General features: G+C 42.8%; 4 protein-coding genes across 11 annotated transcripts in view; 2 read left to right on the top strand and 2 right to left on the bottom strand.

Moving 5' to 3' along the window:
• Positions 1-40: 40 nt before the first annotated feature.
• On the bottom strand, positions 41-7128 carry sp1 (sp1 transcription factor). Of its 4 annotated transcripts, XM_088390645.1 has the most exons (7): positions 7009-7128; positions 5872-5966; positions 5250-5317; positions 3101-4478; positions 2270-2411; positions 1988-2181; positions 41-1800 (listed from the first exon to the last, which is right to left on the bottom strand). In XM_088390645.1, the coding sequence occupies exons 2-7, from the start codon at positions 5876-5878 to the stop codon at positions 1505-1507; spliced, it is 2085 nt and encodes a 694-aa protein (XP_088246771.1). In that variant the 5' UTR covers positions 5879-5966; positions 7009-7128; the 3' UTR covers positions 41-1504. The 4 variants fall into 4 exon arrangements, with proteins under 4 accessions (XP_088246771.1, XP_088246768.1, XP_088246769.1 ...); XM_088390642.1 differs by lacking the exon at positions 7009-7128 and having other exon boundaries at positions 5250-5332; XM_088390643.1 differs by lacking the exon at positions 7009-7128 and having other exon boundaries at positions 1988-2178; positions 5250-5332.
• tespa1 (thymocyte expressed, positive selection associated 1) lies at positions 6937-17334 on the top strand. Of its 4 annotated transcripts, none has more exons than XM_088390660.1 (12): positions 6937-7085; positions 7947-8131; positions 8375-8544; positions 8632-8674; positions 9074-9114; positions 9699-9738; positions 9861-9911; positions 10017-10225; positions 10363-10600; positions 11064-11121; positions 11234-13631; positions 13768-17334. In XM_088390660.1, the coding sequence occupies exons 3-10, from the start codon at positions 8400-8402 to the stop codon at positions 11074-11076; spliced, it is 780 nt and encodes a 259-aa protein (XP_088246786.1). In that variant the 5' UTR covers positions 6937-7085; positions 7947-8131; positions 8375-8399; the 3' UTR covers positions 11077-11121; positions 11234-13631; positions 13768-17334. The 4 variants fall into 4 exon arrangements, with proteins under 4 accessions (XP_088246786.1, XP_088246784.1, XP_088246782.1 ...); XM_088390658.1 differs by having other exon boundaries at positions 8310-8544; positions 10363-10955; XM_088390656.1 differs by having other exon boundaries at positions 6938-7085; positions 10363-10955.
• On the bottom strand, positions 11554-14596 carry tarbp2 (TAR (HIV) RNA binding protein 2). 2 transcript variants are annotated; one of them, XM_088390663.1, is made up of 7 exons: positions 14377-14596; positions 13752-14066; positions 13350-13419; positions 13161-13278; positions 12937-13064; positions 12645-12840; positions 11554-12547 (listed from the first exon to the last, which is right to left on the bottom strand). In XM_088390663.1, exons 1-7 carry the CDS (start codon positions 14427-14429, stop codon positions 12393-12395), a joined length of 1035 nt encoding a protein of 344 aa, XP_088246789.1. In that variant the 5' UTR covers positions 14430-14596; the 3' UTR covers positions 11554-12392. The 2 variants fall into 2 exon arrangements, with proteins under 2 accessions (XP_088246789.1, XP_088246788.1); XM_088390662.1 differs by having other exon boundaries at positions 11554-12550; positions 14377-14595.
• A 2410-nt stretch (positions 17335-19744) lies between the features above and the next one.
• igsf8 (immunoglobulin superfamily, member 8) overlaps positions 19745-20754 on the top strand; it is a 28993-nt gene continuing 27983 nt past the window's right edge. Inside the window, exon 1 of the mRNA XM_088390648.1 lies at positions 19745-19827. The gene's annotated coding sequence lies outside the window, so the exon portion shown is untranslated. The remainder of the gene's footprint in view (positions 19828-20754) is intronic.

Genomic DNA, 20754 nt, shown 5'->3' with positions numbered 1-20754 from the left:
GTACTTTAAGTGGGAAATAAGTATATAAAGTAAGCAAAAGTAAGAGAATAATGATTTTAATCCAGCTGTTTGCATTTGCAGTAGTATACAATATAAAATCCCTCATTTAGAACAGGCAGTGGGAAGAAAAAGAGCACTTGTATGTAGAGTTTGCAAAAAAAAAAAAGAAAGCCTGACACATGGGGTCAAAGGAAGACATTCTCACAGTGGTGATGAGCATCCTTCCAAATTGACCTGTTGAATACACAGAGGAACTTGAGCCAAACTAGTGTCGTGCCGATTACTCTGTCCAGTTACAATTCAACAAAAGACATGACCGTTCTTCATTTCCGCTTATTTGTGTGTGAACTTTGGTCTGAGCATTTGCGCTGTACAGCTTTGAACAAAAATATTTCACAAATAAAAATTAACTCCACAAGGCAAAGTGTCAGCTGGTACCACAGAGTGGGGAGATGAAAAGTTCTTGGAACATAAAGACCGTACACAAATGCATTGTTCACTTGATCGACATACACCAACAAAACTCCGAATATGATTAAGATTGTGCACAAGAGAGGCAAACAACTAAAAAGGCAACCTCTCACAATCAGCAAGGACCATTCCGGCCTCGGCTAAGATTGCTGGGATTTTCTTTCTTAGCAAATATATATTTATGTATATACACCCAAAAGTTATTTTGCAATGAAACAATCAATCCTAGCACTTTAACTTGGCTGTGTACCTAAGCATGTTAAATAATTTCATTCGTCTCAGCAGTCACAGTTACTTTAGTAAGGATGATGTGGAAAATCCAGTTCCCCCAAAGAAAAAAAAATGCTCCATTTGGCATTAAAGATGGATTGGATGTAGTTTTGAAACCAGTCATGTGTTGCATTGAGCAAATGGCTGGAAAAAAATAAAACCACCTTAAAGGCAAAGGCGAGTCAAAAATTGTCTTGCAAAATGTACTCAGTCAATACACTGCAGTGTAAAAATTGGTGGGGTTTCCCCCCCTCCTGCTAAATTCACACTCTTCAAACATATTTAGCAGAAAACTGTGTTTAAGACTAGTGAGAGTGCTTTAACATTACTGTATTGTGAAGGATTTTTTTATTTATGTTTTACTTCCCCTATAATTCAACATAATTTGACTTGCGAATCAGTTTGGCAGTGAGCAGGGCTACTCAAACTAAAGTAAGGTGGGTCATATGTTAACGTAAGTAAAGTGTACGTGTCATTTCAGTATCCAGGATCTTGTTTGCGAATCCTGCGCTACATGATGTAGTACAGTACATTCTTTGAAAAAATTGTGCTTTTCATTGTGCTGAACGGGGTTTGTAGGGCATTATTGTTGTAGAGACGACGGTTTACAATTTCGGTCATTTTATTGCAGTTCCATTACGGAGATGATTGTAGTCGTGGGGCAATGATGATTTCTGTAAACAAATAGGCAAGGAAATTTTCAATCTAAATGCATCATCTTGTTTGATCAATGTCTGCGGTCCCTGAATGCGGCGTGCTCCTCTTAGTAGTTGCCGTTGATATGATTCAGGTCCACCTGCACCATGTTGATCCCGCTGCTGGCGAGCCGAGCTAAGCTCTCCGGGGAGAGCGTCTCCATGGTGACGATGGAGTGCTGGTCGCCGGCCGACATGCCCTCGTCCTCCGGGGATTGGGCGGCGGGAGGGGTGTTGGAAGCAGCGGCCCCGCTGTTGCTGGGCACCACCCCCTTCTTGTTGAAGTGGGTTTTGATGTGTTTGGAGAGGTGGTCGCTCCGCATGAAGCGCTTGGGACAGTCCGGACAGGCAAACCGTTTCTCACCTTGGGGATGAATGAAGACAAATATGCATCAGAATGTAGCTAGTCTGATTTTAAAACCTCTCCTTCGCCTGTGCTCAATGAAATGTGTGTCATGCGTGAAAAGAAGAATACATTTTGAGACTAATTTTTGCTCTTTTTCAGGCCGTCGCCAAAAAATGGTCATCTTGCATCCTCTCCCTCGTCTCACCTGTGTGCGTCCTCTTGTGGCGCTGGAGCTCGTCGGAGCGTGTGAAGCGCTTGCCGCAGAAGGCCCAGCTGCAGACGAAAGGCCGCTCGCCCGTGTGCCAACGCAGGTGAGCTCGAAGGTGTGACGTCTTGCCGTAGATTTTGCCACATCCCGACATGTGGCAAATGTGTTGCTTTTTTTTGGTTGGGTCACTGCTTTTTTGGAGGCACAAATGTGCACACACACAAAATCAGCTCTCAAGTGTCGAGGAAATGGTGGTTTGGGTTTAGGACCTTGACGTACCGTGCTTCCCCGTCCTTGCAGAAAGGGCAGGTGCAGGCTTCTCTGCGGTTGCGGCGTCCCTGCGACGGTGGACTGATGTCCTCGTCGTCGAGGGCTGCGCTGTCGTCCAAACCTTCTGTGCCTGTCTGCAACGTTTGGTCTCCTGCGCAGTGTTAATGCAAATTTAAACAGACAATGACACTTAACGACATCTGTGAATTCAAAACTTAAACTTCCTGACATCATTTTCAATCGGGAACGGTTTATCTCAGTATATGAGGAAAACCATGAAAAAAAGTCATTTGAATCGTTTCATTTAAAAAGTTTAACACTTGCTACATACTGTAGCTAATCTACACAGTTAAATGCACTGTGCTCAAACTTTGGAAATCTAACGGGAGTAAAGTTTGCGACACAGCGACAGGAGGGGTCAGGTTACACCCTGTCCTTGTCCTCCACAGAACTTGTGGTTGAGCGCGATGACGACACAATTGATGACCCACGTTGACGCGGCTGTAGGAGTAGTTTGACTGGTTGTGCCAGTGATGTCATTTGCACACAGGCAAACAAACACTGTGCACGGGGTATTAAACAGATAGGAGGCGCTTAACATTGGATAGCAAAAATGTTCGTTTTTTGATGTACAGTGAATTACAGAAAGTAATGGCATTGGAATTAATCTACTCTCAGACTAGTGGGGGTGCGTTAACACAATTCAACGTTCATTTCCTATTTAAAAAAAGTATCTTAAAAGATGTAGGGTTAAAGCTAAACTAAAACTATTAATCCGTTTTGCAAACATCTGCTTCTACTTTGGGTAAAATAAAATGGGTGCATGAAGGTGTGACTGACCTGCTTGGCTAGTAAGGGTGATGGGAACGCTCTGGAGCTGGTGCATCTGAAGGCCCGATCCTCCGAGCGTGTTGAGATTGATGGTCTGGAGTCCAGGGATTTGCACGGTGTTTACCGATACTCCTCCAGTAGCGGGGGCTCCCTGAGTCTGGCCCACTGGGGCCAGTGTGATCTGCGCCCCAGCTGGACTCTGGATCTGCAGAGTCTGCCAGCTGACTTGGCCGTTGGGCCCGACAGTGCGCAACAGGATAGGGCTAGTGTTTGGCATGATTTGAAGGTTCTGGAGACCTTCCTGGCTAAGAGTCGGGGTGGCAAACACTTGACCGCCTGCCGTTGTGATGGTACTGGCCTGGATGGTTTGGAGGGGCGTTGCCCCTTGGAGGACTTGCTGGGGCTGGATGAGGATCTGCTGCTGCTGTGGCTGTGTTTGTTGTTGTTGTTGCTGCTGCTCCCTGTGGTCCGGCTGTATGGGGACACCGAGAGAAGATGCGCTCGCTTGGTATGTCACCGCCGTGGCTCCATTACCACTCGGCGCCATGCCGTACGAAGAGGAGGTTGGCGTTGTGATGGTGGACACACTGGTCAAGTAACCCGCATTGCTGCTGGAAGACGTGGGTTGCTGTTGTACAAGCTGGTTTCCGCTCACGTCGCCATCCGCTGCTGCTGTAGCGGGGGCTCCGGTGCTGATGGGCAACAGCGTGATGTTCCCATTAAGCGACATGGGCATATTCGCAAGAAATTGTGTCTGGTTTTGCAACACGCCATTGCCCAGGGTGATATTCTGGAGGGGAATGGACCCCTGAATGAGACTTGGCATGGCAATGATGTTTCCAGCCGCGGTTCCTCTGTTGGCAGTGGCTATGATCTGCTGGCCATTGGCGGAGGACACAATCTGAAACTGTTGTCCTTGAGCTGTGGCGGCAGCTACCGTGGAATCTTGCTGGCTATGTGCAAACTGCAGCGGTTGACCGTCGATAGTCTGGAATTGAGGAATGACCTGATACTGAATGTTGGGCATCATGCCGGGGATGGCGGTGAGCACCTGTTGGCTCTGCAACGTCGGCGCCTGAGCGACGACATACTGCTGTTGCTGAGTGCTCACGGCCACCGAGGACGTTGGGGACAGCAAGCCTCTGGCCTTGCCGGCCTCGGTTTGTGCGTTCATGGAGTCGGTGGTGACCGTATTGCCGCACGATGACGCCTGCACAACCTGCCAACCATTGGCATTGGAGGTGAATACACCTTGACTCATGTCCAGCTGCTGTTGCTGCTGCTGCTGCTGCTGCTGCTGCTCCCCGGGAGAGTCGCTCTCTCCCGGGGTGTCAATACGACTGCAAGTGGCCGCAAGCATGGCCAATGGAGATGGCTGCTGCGAGTCCTGAAAAGGGGCGGAGGGGAAATATACGAAAACACAGCGATAAAGAAGTTAGAACATGTAGCTTTGTAAATGATTGCGTGTCAATACTGATACAGCGGAATCCCCCAAAGAGGTACAAATTATTGTCCAATCAAAGTGTTATAAAACAAATAATATGGCTAAAAGGTTGGACAAAATTAGTCCAGTGGTGCCTCGATTTATGAATTTAATTTATCGGGTGATCGAAATTAATGGATATACAATTAATCAACCATGTCTCCAAACCAAATCTCTACATTTTAGTGCGTAATACAAATAGCCATGACAAAATTAAATCGAATCTTGAGAATTTTTATACAATGTTTTTTTTAAATTTTCATTAATTTAAAAGATTTTAAAAAACGAGAAATTTTAATGAGCTATACGAGGGGAGGGGTGGGTGGTAGGGGAGTGCCCGCATTTCTCTCCCCCCATACCACAACAACGGCCGGCTCGGCCTCCCCCTGCCCCCAATCCCACCCACTGAAAATGCGGCCCTATAAACTCTCACGGCTCCGGTGGACACCGCCCTCCCCACCTCCCCCTCCCATGCCAGCCAAATGGGCCGAGCGAGAGGCTCCGCGAGCGAGGGGGTTTGCCGGCAACACCCCGTTTGTGGGCGAACTTTACCTGCCCACGTCCCACCCCGAGACATGTGCTCCGCAGAGAGTAACAACACACAGCTAAACAATGAAAATCCAGACACGAACCATCAACTCAAGAATAACCACGGTTGAAATCTAATTGACCTACTTGTGAGTTTCTCTTTTGGCTGAAGCCTCCGCCGCTCTCCACAGCGGCCATGTCACCCTGCTGTTGATCTGCGGAAGAAGACACTTTAAAAAAAAAAAAAAACACTTAAGACTTTTAACTCCGTCGTTGTGCGAGTGCCATTGTAGCGGAAAAGACGTGGCAACTAATCGCGATCTATTTGCCGCAAAACACACGGTTAATACTTTACGTGACATTGATTCAAACGAGAAATGAAGCCATATGACATGCCACAAGTGCTCGAAGGGAGCTAACAAGCTATTGTATTAGCAGTGCTAACGTGAACTTAAACTACAGATCAAGTAGGGCGTTTATTTACAGATCTTCACGCACAAACTAGTTGCCAACTCCTGAAGTGGTGATCGTTAATAACCTTTAATCGGGGTGTAAGAAAAGCGTTAACCCAATCCGCGACAAGGGCCAGCAAAGTATCTCTATTTAACTGCAGTGACTAGAGAGCCGCAGAAAAGCCAAAGGAAATACATACTTTTTCACAGCATAAAACTTTGGAAACGATAATACTTTCATAACGCAGTCTACTTGGTGGATAAATGTTTCGTCTTGTGGAGACTTACGACTTAGGGGGGAAAAAAAGTTGACTTACTGCTCATAATGTTCAAGACGGGAGGAGTTTCTGCTCTTTTTCTAGTTGACAACTTTTCCCAACTTCACACAAACTTGTCGCCTCCCCTCACCCACCTATGAAGGAGACGGGAGAGGGTGCGCTTGATTTAACGCACAGGGACGCCTGGTTTGCCTCTTGAGCGTTCCACGTCTTGTTCACCAGTTTCCATTGGTGGAAGTGATCACATTCAAATAATTACTGGTAGATGTGTCTGTACTTTGAAGAGTATTAAATATTCTTACGACTCTTTTTTTCACTTCCCACATTTAGAATATAAATATACAAACGTTAAGTTATACCTTGTTTCCTATTTTTTCTAATTTTAAATAGTGTAATAGCCCTAATGTCATACAAATAGGAATTGAGATTTTGGGGTGTTATGAGACAGAACAAAATGAATTGCAGTGACATGGAGGAATGGGAACCATGGAGCATAAATGAAAAATTTAAGTTTTGGTTAAGCAAGACAACCCCCTTTCATGGGCTGGACAGAATTGCTTGGTGTTGACATCAATTGAAAAAAAAAACTACTTTGGGTGCAGTTGTGTTGTTTATTGTGCCAGCGTGGGTGTTTTATAGTGGACAGTGTATTATTTTTGTTGCACTATTCAGAGGCTGTACTCCAGTACTTATATATAGTTTTAATGCTTATCTGTATTTACACTTAATACAATTTTGCCACTTCAGTTAATTGAGTTTAAAACGTTTCATGCTATGTTGTTAGTTGTAGTCATCTTCAAGATCTGTCGGCACTAATATTTGTCAAAATGTACTTTTGCCGAGGTGATCGTTTTACGCCCTACTGTAGTTTTATTGCGTTGATCAAAACCGACGACGCACACGTTGCTCTTGAAGGATAAACCTAAGATATTTTCGGTTGAAAAGAAGCGCACCTCTATTATAACTGATTCCTTTTTACACCAATAGAGAACGTGTTCTGTAAGTCGTTTCCGGAACAACTCGAAACCCGCTAATATTATTGGCTACTAGCCGAAAAGAAGGCGGGTCTAATCAGGCTAGGTTGCGCCTTTTGGGTAAGCCAGACGTGGGATTTCTTGTTTTCGCCTCGTCAAAGGCGCCATGTTAATTGGTCACACTTAATACAGTTAGACTTACCCCTTGCATCAACTTGTTCGCCTTTTCACGACTGGGCAGCGAAAGATTGATGTGCATGTAAACACGGAATTGGGCGGGTGTGTACTGTGGAAGGCGGGCTGGTTATTTTCAGTCTTGCCTCCGTGGCTGCTAGCCACTCCCTTGGTGGCGCCCTGTGGGCTGGAAAAGAGCGCGGAGGCGGTCGGGGGGCGGCCATGGCTGAAGAGCGAGGACAGGCCTGAGCCACGCCGGGGGCAGGGAATGGCTCTCTTGTGGGAGGGTTTTTAGATGATTCCGCCGTGCGAGGGGGCTGTCAGTGTAGCAGCACATGTGCCCACGTAAACAAAAGCTCTTACGCTGCACAGTTACCGGCGGTTCGGCAAAGGCGTCGGCGAGGAACTCACGAAAAGATACCATCGCGATATCTTGCCTCTGCTACGACAGAAGTATCGCGATACGATGAATGCGCAATAGTTAAATCAAGAGAAAGTACAGTGTAAAAAAAAATCATGAGACGACGCAGAGGAAATATTTTTTTTTTTATCCAATGAGAAATAGTAGCAGTGAATATTTACTGTCCCCTCAACGTAATAATGTCATACAAATGTGACCACTCAAATCACCATGTGTATATTTTATATTGAACACTTCTCAGATCACACACATGCAGGCTTGCAAAGAGAGATGTCCGCCAAAGTTCTTACAATCTTGCACCAATTATCAATTTATTCCCAGCAATACTATGTTCATCTAATTTCCCAGGGCCTCGAGGAATAGTAGTGCAGGTTGTTGTTGACACATCAACTACAGTATATTAACAATGAGGCTGTTTGCTTAACCACTGCTCCTGATGATATTTAAAATGACTTGTTTTTCTCATGTCAATAGATAAATATTGAATCTATATTATAATATTGAAAATGCTCATGATGATAAATATGTGTCACTTATCTCTGCAGGATGTGCGGTGGTGAGCATCCCACGCAATGTGTCAGTTTTAGATGCTCACCGTCACTTCCCCCTACGTCTATTCAACTTGACTTGTAGACTGATATAGAAGGCCAAAATGGTGAATTATTATCGCAAAGAAGCGGAAGCGTCCGGAGCATGCAGCGTGTCAGCTAAGATTGCAAATATCCTTCAGGTAAGCTCACTTTGACCCACCAGGAGATGTAAAGTGAACATATACTATATCCCTCAAAATGAAACATGTCTGCAAGTCAGGTGATGCTGCCTTTTACCTTAAAATCTTGAAATATACAGTTTTAACCTATAGATTTAAAAGCATTTACACTCGAGGAGGACTTCACTTCTATTGGCAGGAAAGCGCAACATCAGTCAATGGTTTTCTGCAAACCATCTTAAGCTGCTGTTCCTGTATTTGAAGGATCTCATCAACCACTCTGACTTCAATGATGGAAAATCTGTCCTCCACTGCCAGAAGGCAAAGGTGGGCCAGTGGAGGTCAACAGTGCTCCATCCTGGAAGAAGTGGGTCCTCTTTGCAGCTTCCTCTCGGAATCCTTATCAGATGATGACGATGATGTCTTTGCAGACGGTTAGTGTGAACCTACCAATAAGTTTCTATCATACAGTAAAAATGTCATTCCAGTAAGTATATGCTGTGTGTGTGTGATTTCTATAGGATGCTTCACAGGAAAAGCAGAATTCTTGCAGCAGAACCACAGGTAAGTCGGCTGTGTTTCAAATGTATTCTTTTGTACCTTTGTTTCAATGAATGCAAACCTATAGAAGGTGTCTGAGCTCATATGTCAATAACCATGGGACATTTCTGGAAATTTACCAGAAATATCCCTCCGCCTTGTCATTTTTACTTCATCCTGTTGTGAAAGTACGTCAAAGCAGGAAGTCCGCACACTGACCTTAGTTGACGTCTTTAAACATAAAAATAATTTATATATAAAATGAAGAGCTGCCTGAGCAATCAAATGTGGTTTGGAACTTGCTGATTTTGACGTTTAACAACACGAGGAAACCACTTTAACAGAAACATTGCGCAATAACAGCTGAATGTTTGTGTATGCATCACGCGGATGACCAATGCAAGATGTGAATGTGTGTTGCAGGTTGGAGGCCTGCTTGCATAACAACTCTCTTTGGAGTTTGGGTATGTGCAGGACTGTGTATTCATGCTCTCTATATTTTATGGTCAAAGTAGCATTATTGTTTAGATTTTTTTTTTCATTTCTAATATCAACGTTGGTTGGAACAATATTCTATGTCCAGGCTATGTTTTTCCAGTGTTTGCAGAAAAAAAACATCCGCTTGCTGATTTTGTATTCAGGCCAAATAAATAATAATATTGGTTTGGCTTTCTCTAGTGCAGTGGTTCTTAAAGTCAAAGTCAAAGTCAGCTTTATTGTCAATTTCTCCACATGCCAAAGACACACAAAGAAACCGAAATTTCGTTCCCCGCTATCCCACGGTGACAAGACATGGCCCACAATAGACAATCAAGTCTAAGTCGATCGAACCCTAGGGGTTCGGTGAGTCGGCTTCAGGGGTTCGGCAGAGCTGGTATGCTATCTGATTAAAAACTAAATTTATTACCATAATTTTCATCATTTCTAGCATGTCACGAGCGAGTATAGCGTGACACACACACACACACACACACGGATGCAGCAGCACTTATCTTACAGACACACGATGACGTTCCTTCCTTTATTTGTATTCCAAAATGCATTTCAGATTCAACGTTAAGTGGCGGAGATGTTCCATCCAAAGTGGGGTGAGTGAGAAATGCAGTCTGTTGTTTTTAACTGAAATGATGTAATAATTTTCTAATTGAACTGAATCATTCCTTGTCTTCACTTTATTTTATTTTTCATGTATTCCCTAACAACTCTGAAGACTTGCAATGCACCCTTCCAGCAAGCGAAGACACAATGAGCTCTCCAGCAAGTAATTACCAAACGTCTTTGATAGACATTGCTCAATTAAAATCAACATTCGAACCTCATCTGATCCCTTTGTTATTTACGATATACCTCCTTTTTCTCCCATCAGTGTTCCGGAGGTGCTCCAGTCACATTCAGTGGATGCCGAAGAGATCCTGTGGCAGTTGGGCTTTGGCTGCGACGACCCCCAGCCCACTGTGCGCATTCCCCTTCGCTTCCTCTCCTTCCCCTCTCAAGCTCGGGGTATCAACTTCCGCCTTTTCTTGGAGTCGCAAGTCCGACGGATGCGTGAGGAGGACCCCACCCTGTGTTTAGCAAGTAAGATTAATTTCAAAAATAGTCAGTGTCGTGGGTTTTTATTATTTCTCATGTGGTAAAGTGGTTTTGAAACAAAATGAATAAAATTCGATTTAAATTAGTTCAATTAAATCATGAACTTGCCATCTTTCCCACAGGCCGTTTCAGACAAGTCCAAGCTCTAACCGCAATGGCCAACGCGTTCTACTCGCTGTACTCTCACGTATCCGGCACGCCCCTGCTTAAACTCGGAACGCCGCAGTTCACCATGTCACCGGCCACCGAGAGCATGAGGAGCAACCTGAGGAGCAGCGTGAGGACCGAGCCGCGCTCACCCGTTGAAAGGCTCAAGGATACCGTCTCCAAGATGTGCCTCTACACCTCACCCAGGACAAGGTCTAGCTTGCCTGATTCGGACAATCCAGTTCCCCAGCAGGTCCAGAATGAGTCTAAGAATGTACTGGGAAAAGAAGACTGCAGTTTGGCATTACAAGTGGGGACAGATACACATGCCAAGCAAAATGATAGTGTCACAATAGAGGATGAGTTAAAACCAATGGGCACGGTAACCTACGAGATAATCAATCCAAAGATAGTTGAGTGTGTCCGCCAAGCAAAGGCCCTACATCATGTCTTCCCTGAAGTGTCTTCAGATGTCTGTCAATACTCAATTGATATCTGCCATGCAAAGATTCCAAGATGCATCAAGGACCTCAAGAAGTGCGATGAGGTGCTTAACTTAGATTTGGAGGTTTATAGACATTTGTAATTGCGAATGGCTATTTTTTTAGATGGCCTGAGATTGACCAGTGCGGGTGCACCCCTCTTGATATTGACTTGTTCCATTTGTTTCCAACAGATGGACTGTGTAGGAGAGGAAGAAACAGCAAGAGAAACACCAATACAACAAATTAAAGGTACACTTTGAAATGTATTTCACTAATGTATCTAGTGAAGCATTTTTCGTAACTTCAAATTACAAAAGGTGACGTTCTATAGCCTGACTGCTTGCGTCTTGGATCTTTATAGGTGGTGAGGTTGGCTGATGAAGAAACTTCGGACAAAGACAACATACTTTGATGAGGCCATTTGGGAAGAAAAACAACAGCAACAATGCCCCTGACAATAATTGACAGGTGAAGCAACCCAAGCTAAATTACTGGACAGTTTATGAAATAATTGAACTCGTACGTTTTAAAGGGTAAGTCAGTTTTTTGTTTTTTTTACAGTTTTTAGGTCATATTTATCAAATATTTTAGCATTTATTTTAGCACTCATTTATGAGTTTGCGGAGAAAATATTTCTGTAACATGAAATGAATTTCTCAATGATGAATGAATGAATTCCACTTGTATGCATACAATTCTCCACTTTATTAACAGTAACAGGTTGCAAAATAGTTAAAAGTGCAATTCAATTTGGTCATCTTTGCAACAAACTTGATTTGGACTACAGTACTGTGTTTTTATGGTCCCCAGGGGGTCTATTTAAAAATGGGAAATACTTATGTTCATTTAAAAAAAGCAACACTTTAATACGATTCTTCTACACAAGTGCACCAGCACACAGAATGCTGGAGAAATTTAAAACTAAAAAAAGAAAAACACACATACAAAAGAGAAATATAATTTGTTGAAGACCATATTAAAAAGTAATCTCCAACATGTATCTCATTTGAGGGAATTCAATTTTTTTTGTCAGCACTGGCAACAAGTCGTGCATTCAAATTGGTCTAATAGGAATATTCCACATTATTGTCCCAATTGTCCTTGACAAGGCAAGAATTGTCAAGTTTATAATGTGGCCACTGTCCCATGTGCTGATTTTAAATTAGCTGAATAACAACTGATAGTCATACAAATCATTATCAGGACAAAACAAACACTTTTCTCATCTTGTTCCTAATTTATCGTGTTAAAATTGCTAAAAAGATAATTCTGCAGTGTCCGAGTGTGTGTAATCTCTTTGACTTAAACATGATGACACAATCCTTTATAGCTGCTCGATGGATTTGTAGCTGAATATGTCCATATTTTTTTTGTCATGAAATATGTGCGAGAAAATGGACATTTCGGATGATGTAAATATTCACTGGTGGCATTTAGACATGAAAAAAAAAGCATCTTTTTCCAAGATGTCTTCTTCTGTAAAAATGAGAGGTATTTGACGTTGTCCTCATCCATGACCTTCACTTCGCCCCGGCCATGATTTTGAGGTACTGAAGTGCATTGTGGGCGGCGTTGGCACGAGCGTCCTCAACGTTCATGGCAAAGCCGTGGCATACTGTGATTGGTTGCGTAGACAGCTCCACAAGACACTGGCAGCGGCCACTCAGGCTTCGGTCTTCTGAAACCAAAGGTAAAAAAGCAAAGGAAGGTTCATTCCTAATTGTTTTAAATGTTCTCAAAGTCTCAAAGCACTATCGAAGCGCACGCAATACCTAGGTCGAGGTAGCTGACTTCAAAGCACTGCTCAGTTGACAGCTCCTCAAGCACCGAGCAGAAGTTGGAGTCGTCGGGCAGTCCCAACGGGTGAGTGCGCAGTTGCAGAATCTTTTCACCGGCTGAGTTCCTCAGCGCGTCCCAAGTGCAGCTGTAGCTTTTATTCTTGCTAGACTCCGCCCTGCTCCCCGCGTGCTGTACGACAGTATAGGTAATAATTAAAGGAAAATAAGCCATTACTGGCTCAATGTGCACCTTGTATAGACACGTTTTTTGTTTTTTTTCGCTCACCAAGTTGAATGTGTCATCTTCTACATCGCCATCGTTGTTGGTCCTCAGGTCCACTGGGACGTCATGTATCCGTGCTAGCATTTTGGCGGCTGCGTTTCTCTTGGCCAGCTTCTTGGATGTACCACTTCCTGATTCAAAAAGAGCACACACGTTTTATTAAGATGGCCACTCACTGGCTCGTTCTTACAAATTATTGAGAGGAGCGTTGCGTTTGCTCTTTGTACCAATTTCCATAAATTTCTCCACTCTGCAGGTCATAGTGAATTCCTTGCGATGCGCCGGACCGGACTCTTGCGTCACTGTATATTCTGGTAGACGCCATCCCTTCTGCACCACCAATTCCTGAAAGACAAACACAACATAATCACACAAGTGCTTGAATGTATTTAGCTTATTCCAGAAAGGGAACAAACCTGCAGAGCTCCAACGGGGTTACATTCTGATTGCTGCGAAGTGACTAAAGTCTTCATCTCGCATGGAGAGCTGCACACAAGACCGCAATGTCAGAAACAGACATTTCTAATGGAACAGGCACCTTTGATACCCACAAAGGAAGAGACGACATCACCTGAATGATTTTCAGAATTTTTTACATATCAAGAAAGAAGCCCATGGAAGACAATCATGGAATTAATCACACTGAACATTGTTGAAGTCCAATGGTGAAGCAGCAATTATCAACATCCTGAAGTGAGGTATATGCTTCCAAAATGAACATGTTTGCAACAATTGAGAATTTATGTATTCTTACTTTTAAGCCATAAAGTATCAACGGAAAATTTGATTTGGAATTGTTGGTGTGTATTGTAACTGACCTATCTTCATCCACAGGCGCATCAACTCCGACAAATGAGTCTCCTTCAAGACTGAAGCCAATGGGACCTGCAAGGTTCCCCTTGAGCATCTTCAGTGCTGCCTCGGCCGCTTTGTGCTTGGCCGCCTTCTTGCTGGGGCCTTGGCCCGTGCAACTGATCTCTCCCACGGAGACGCGGAACGTGAAGTTGGGCTGGTGAGCCTGTCCCTCGGCCTTCAGCAGGTCGTATACCGGGGTCTTTCCTATCCGCGTTCCATATTCCTGCAGCAGACTAATCGGCGTCTTTCCGGGATTCACTGCCAGCATTTGCTCAATACTGGATAGAATCAAAATATGATATTAATTTGATCAGCATTCTTTAATTAAACTTTACAGATACCTTATAGAACAGAGCATAATTTGAGTCAAGAAAAAAACAACAAGTCTGAGTGACAGGAAGAAGAAAATGAGTAATCCTACACTTCTGCCAATTACAATAAATGCACGATTGAGGATCACTACATATTAACAATACAAATCTCTAGTCTTATTTACGAGATGGACCAAACAATGCTAACGTAAAAATGATATATACTGTATGTCATGTTTTTACCATGCTGATAGCCTAGCCTGAATGCAATTTTTACCTGGAGCACCCGGAGTTTCTGTTCCAGCTGTCCGAGGCTGTCTCGTCGTTCATTCCCTATTTCAGACGGACAGCCGGTAGGATTCGGATGGCAAGCCCCCCCACCAGAACAAACGCTTCCTTTCATTAGACGGGTTTTCCCACACAACATGTAAAAACGCAGCCTCTCTTTTCTATAGCGTCAGAGTTGCTTGGCAGCACAAATATGACGTAGGGTGGAGAACACATTCTGATTGGTCGGGGAGATCTATTTTTGTTCACGGGGGCCCACTTGCCGGCTGGTATTTATTTTATTTTTTTTTTGACAACATTGAGATAAAAGTTGATTAAAAATAACTAAGCACAATTTTTGTAAGGGAAACAGAACATTTACTAAGGCTAAAACTACAGTATTTTAGCCAAATTAAAAACCAACCATAATATTTATTACACATAGAAATACAGTTCGTAATGGATTTTGCAATCAGCAATTATGTTGTTATATCATGGAAAATCTCAGCAAGGACATACAGGATAAAAAATTGTGTATAATGATATTGGAAAAATTATTATTCGGTAGATTGTTAAAAGAAAAGAAAAAAGACCCGTGGTCATGGTTCCCATTGATCCACCAGAGGGCGACATTTATTCATACATCTGAGGTAGCGCGGATTTTGAGCTTAAAATGTTAAATGCGCTTGAACTCTACTTCACGCGTGTACTTTATTGCATTAAAAACATAGAATTTAATCTACGGAAATATTTTTCGCATTTCGGACTTTTAAATTGGTATTTTTTTTACATACCACAAATTTAACTTGCTTTTCCAACTTTCTTTTTTCTTTTTAAGTTTAGCTTTTGAAGAATGATACCCTTTCAGCTCTCTGTATGTAAAGTAAAAGCTGGATGGGTCAAAAGTTTTTGTGAGGTAACCCCTCTCTGTTTGCAGCCATATTGAGTCACCGGGCACGCGCTTTCAACTACAAAAGACCCACAAAAAATGCAAATCTGAAATAAATTTGTTGTTACAAATTATCTTAGAGTAAATACATTTCTAATATTGCTTCATTTCAATTGTCACATTTTAATCATGCTACTTTTGGAACGCTTCTGCTGGACAACCAACATCAGTAAAATAGGCAGAACTAGCCACGCTTCTGTGCCGATTGGTCTACAATCATCTTTCCGTGTGTCAGCGGTAATGGCTTGTAAACTAAATTGTGGATTCAAAGCAGTTTGTGTTTCTTGTTAGAAATCTAGTTTCCTGTAATTTGAGCAAGCAGGAGCTGATTTATTGATTATATACACAAATCTTTTAGTGTTGTATTATTTTCCCCTTTCAATCTTGGTCCTTTGGATGTGTTTGTGTGCCGAGGTCCCCCACAAAAATTCCCACAAGTTCACAGGCCCCGGCCCAACTGTTGTAGCAGCATTTCCATGAAATATCTCATCTGAAAATTTTCCGCTTTTCCGTCTTTACTCTTGCGGTTGAAGCAAATTAATCCCGCGACACTGTCGAAACGGCGCTGGGCCTTCTGACGGCTTTATCCGTCGGCGTCAGCGCGCCACACACATTCTGCCAAGCGCAACACCAAAATCGAACCAGCCGTGAAAAGCGGCAGTCCTTACGGGAGACAAACCGCTCGTTATTTATCCTTTTTGCTAATCGTTCGCCTTGTACGCTCATGTTTCACCAGGGCTTAATTTGCTGGCCTGCTTGTGTTTTTATTGGGTTAGATCATCGACTGAATGAGATCAGGAATAAATGCTCGTCTCGCTGTTACGTTATGCCTCATCCAGAGTGCACGCGCGTGTCCACAAACACACTTTTCCTCCAGCTCGCCTCGGGTTGCCGCACAAGTACGTCTGCTTCCTTTTGTTGCCAAAATCATCAGCAGATAGGCCTCCCCCCTCCCTCCCACCATCTCCTTCCTCAATATGATGCGTTTCCTTTTTTGTGTGTGTTTTGATCCCTCTCTTGCGGCCAAGCTGCGCTTGTGGCGAGGCTCGGGGTTCGAGTGGCGCTCCCGTATTATTTTTGGCAGCGGCCGTGGTTGGTGGCTGTTTGAGGGGCAAGGAGTCGGGGTGCAACCCCCCCCTCTCCCCAAAACCAAGGCTGTTTAAGGGATTTGCGTCTGAAGAAATTGCTTTGTTAATGATCACAGTTGCAACGGGGTTGTGAGCATAAGCATTTAGAGGAAGACTGGCATGGACATTTCTTGCTTTAACACCTTATATGCACCTTTTCCGTTTGCAGGCCACACACTCAGACTTGTAAAATATTGAACTTGCGCAAAGACGATAACATAGCCTCGTAATTTATTTACAAATGCTCATTTCTGGCTATGAAACAGAACCTCAGAGGAAAACTTGACATCCCTGCTTTAAATGGATAACCGATGCAGATGGTGTAATTGTAGTAATGTAGTTGTTATGATTTGTTGTGATTACACCTGGCGACTTCATATTTTGCTTTGGCCTCTGATGTCACGACAGAATCACAGTGGTTGGTATTGATGACACGCTTCACTCCACTTTTTGCTTCACTGTCCCGTTGAAGGTGGTATACCGCTATCGAATCTGTTCTCGATTCCATGCCTGGGTCCTTTATAAAGAACCGTAACCCAGGAAAAAAAAAGAAAAGGCAGAAAACCTCGGTTTCAGCCAGGGAATATTCCATCGAACGAGACGTAGCGCTTGCTGAGGCAACATACGGTGTCAGACACGTCACTCCTCTTTCCTCCATTCAAAAATGATTTTCTTCGATTCTATTATTGGCCACAGATCAAGAGAAGGTTATTACCCAACTTTATTTATTTATATATGCAGGACAACTATGTGTGGAAGTGCATGTGAATGTGTGTGTGTACTATGTGCTGCTGAGTGGCATGTAATTGTGTGTGTGTGTGGAAACCACAAAAGATATTTCAATTTCTTGAGAATATTAAATAAACAAAGCGAAGCGCAGGCTGCCAGTGGCTTCAGGGTGGATGGGGTGGCGGCAAGGCCTGGTGGCGGTGGTGGTGGGGGGACGTTGTGGCCGTGGCTCGGGGGGGGTTGAGGCTGCTCACGGTCCGGGCCCCCGCCGGACACACTGGCGCCTCCTCGCGCTGGAGGACTTCAGAACCACCACACTCGTCTCCACCAAAACCCTGCCAAGTCCGACTCCCCGCTCCCGCTTCCAACCGCGCTGCTCCCATTCCAGAATTTGACTCTCACTGTCGCTTTTTTTTTTCTTTCCTTCTAATTGCTCCAAACCACCATTCTGTTGTCTCTTTTTTAGTTTGTTTATTTGTTTATTTGTCAGGAACTGTCTATAGAAAACATTGAAACTCCAGATGCTTTGTGCCGGACTATATCTTTTCCATCTGCTGTCTCTGTGACAAGTATGAAAGAAAGATGGATTAAAAAAAAGTTTACACACCCCTGTTCAAATGCCAGGTTTTTATGATATAAAAACAGAGACCAAGATAAATAATGAAGAACTTTTTTATAACTAAAGTGGAAAAAATCAAGATTTATTCAAATGGGGAAGAGAAAATAAACAACGGAGATAATGTGCTTGCACAAGTGTGCACACACTCTTAAGGATGTGGCTTTGATCAGAATCAACCAAATCATTTTCAAACATGTCAAATGTCATTACACCCTTGCCAACGATTATTCCAAGTAAAGTTTTAGTAGTAGTAGGCTTTTCCTAAAATTTCCTTAATCTGCTTTTTTTTTTTTTCCAGAAACTTGAAGATTTTGTGCTGACATTAAATGCCAATAAATTCTGAGGCTTTTTTCAATTGAATTGTAAAAGTAATTCACATTAATCATGTTATGTTTTGATATTATTTACCTTGGCATTTGAACAGACTTTTTATAATGTATGCACTGTATGTGTCAAATTTACATATTTTTTAACTCTAAATGTTCGTATCCATCAGCCATACCCCCCCCCCCCCCCCCCTAAATCCCCTCTCTTGAAATGTTCCACGGAAGTATTTTGTGGCTTGAGCGTAAGAAAGAAAACAAGAGCTGTTTTAGGCTAAGCGTCACTCACAATCCAGTCAAGATAGTACTTTTTTTTTTTCTTGCGAAGGAAAGAACATTTTATTGCTGTGCTGTAAGGATATTAAGTCAGGACAGTCCAAAAACCTCCATAAGTGTTTTTCCAACCATGAGAGGGCCTTAAAGGGAGGAGGGGGGAGTCTCTGAAATAAATAAACATTATGAATGGAGATATTGAAATGATTAATTAATGGAAGACATTTAAGGAGATACATATATATATATATATATATATATATATATATATATATATATATATATATATATATATGGTCAAAATGAAGCTCATAGTACCAATTCTAACTTCCTAAATGAATACTCGTCATCACATTTCTATTACTAGATGGTAAACGTGAAGGACATTCCCATGGATAGATCATGCCTCATTGGCAAAAATGTTTCTGCTGTCTCAAATTTAACTATGAATGTTCAACATGGATACATGTCTCATGTTGTGTCACATGTTGCAATTTCCTTCGCTAAATTTTTACTCCCTGGAAGTAATTTGTCATCCGGAGGCCATTAAATGGGGAGCACATTATCTTTTAAAGGGGTGCAGCGTCACCCACAAGCCTCCCGCAGCTGCTTATAAACAAAATGGCATCGTTTAGTGTCGCATTTGGTGCGCTGGGCAGTGAGGGAGTAGCTCCCTTTTAAACTTTAAAGGCGGCTTTCGTGTAAAAAAAAAAAAAAAAAAAGAGCGGTTACATGTGTATGATTAGTGTCAAAAATATGAGCGGCACTTTCATGATTGATACTGCACACTGCCACATTAAAATACATGTTAAATCATTTATACCTCGATTATGAAATTATTTATGATATAAGTGTTTTGGTGGTGTTTTCTAACCTTGCAACGCAATACCGACTTATCAGTAGTCGGCATGGGAATCGCAGAGTGACACAGTACGATGCTATCGCCGTTATTTTGTATATCTCTCATAATTCAGGTCGCTCGTAAGTCAAAGCACCGCTGTGCAACAAAAAGAAAGACAATGAAGTCATTGTACATCTATCACGATTAGTTTCCTCGCTTGTCGATCTCAATGATGTCTGTACCTGATAAAGCAATGACAAACAAAGCAGACTCTATCACAGGGCTTGACCTTTCTACTGCTCTTATCGCTTTCCTCTTTAAGCCTCGACGCATATTGGGCCCGGGGTCCCCTTTTGCGGGTAGCCTTATCTTGTCGTTACTGACGGCCTCTCCGTCGAGCCTCCGGGGGCATGCCGGCCAGCATTCCGCCGCAGAGTTGTGCTCACACCTGCAAACACCTGTGCTTTTGTTTTATTGTTAACCTCTAAAACCTCCCTTTTCATAGGCGGTGGGGGAGCAGTGGGCACTCTTGCCTGTGGCTATGAGAGCACATGCACCATTGTGCGATTGATTCTGCTCTTCAGCTGAGACCACGTAACCGTAAGAAACCTACATTATATCTTGTATTGTACTCTGTCTTATACAGTACTTATAATATGTGAATATAATGATATACCATTTATTTAGAAAGAAGTCTATATCAAAAAATATGTCATATTTGAAATGTGTTCCTGTCACAAAAGAGGTGCTTTTGTTGTGTCATACATTTAATTGATTTTTTTAACCACTGAAATGCACATAATATCAGGGAGGTAGATTCCATGTCATGAACTTCTGTTTTTATACCCAGCAAACTAGTTGAGTGACTCAACAGTGCCTCTGCTGTTTGCATCCAAGCACTGTACTCCCTTTTTGCCCCGATTCTTTCATGATGCAATCAATCAAGCGTCATTTTCACACACTCAACAGAATTTCTTGCAATAAATCAGCCAAGTAATCGATAACCAACCGGAATCAAATATACCATAAGAAAGTAAAAATATAAGACAGGTAAAATGTTAAAATTGTGCATAAAACAACACAGTTACTCTTCAAGTCATTCTAAGATTTTCAAGGTAATTCCATCTTATTGCTCATGCAAATATTGAGGTGTTAAGGCTCAACTAATCAGTGTTGGGATGAAAATAAATGAAAAGTAATTTCATTTAACAGGTGTTTCTGGGCTCTAATGACATAATGTGCTGGTTTCTTAACAAGTCTGTTTTATTTTTAAATGAAATGGAGCGGAAGTGCACTTGTGGCTCAAACATATGGAAAGAGTGTCCACCTTGTGGTTTTGCCTTTGTGTGTCCCAGCGTGATTATTTTCCTCCTTATGGTTTACACTTAATGTTTCCTGGCCGTTTTAAATAAAACGAGTAAAAATAAAGCTCAGGCCGCCACCGCCACTGTGGAGGGGAAGAGCGTGTGTTTTAAAAATGTCAGAAAATACCCGTGGTGCTGACCATCTTGTCAAAACCCCCACTCT

This window comes from Syngnathus floridae, chromosome 11, assembly GCF_059516105.1.
Source record: "Syngnathus floridae isolate MCC-2025c chromosome 11, RoL_Sflo_1.0, whole genome shotgun sequence".
Classification (NCBI taxonomy): domain Eukaryota; kingdom Metazoa; phylum Chordata; class Actinopteri; order Syngnathiformes; family Syngnathidae; genus Syngnathus; species Syngnathus floridae.
Note: the sequence above shows the minus strand (reverse complement) of the source record. Positions and strands in the feature narration are given on the sequence as shown.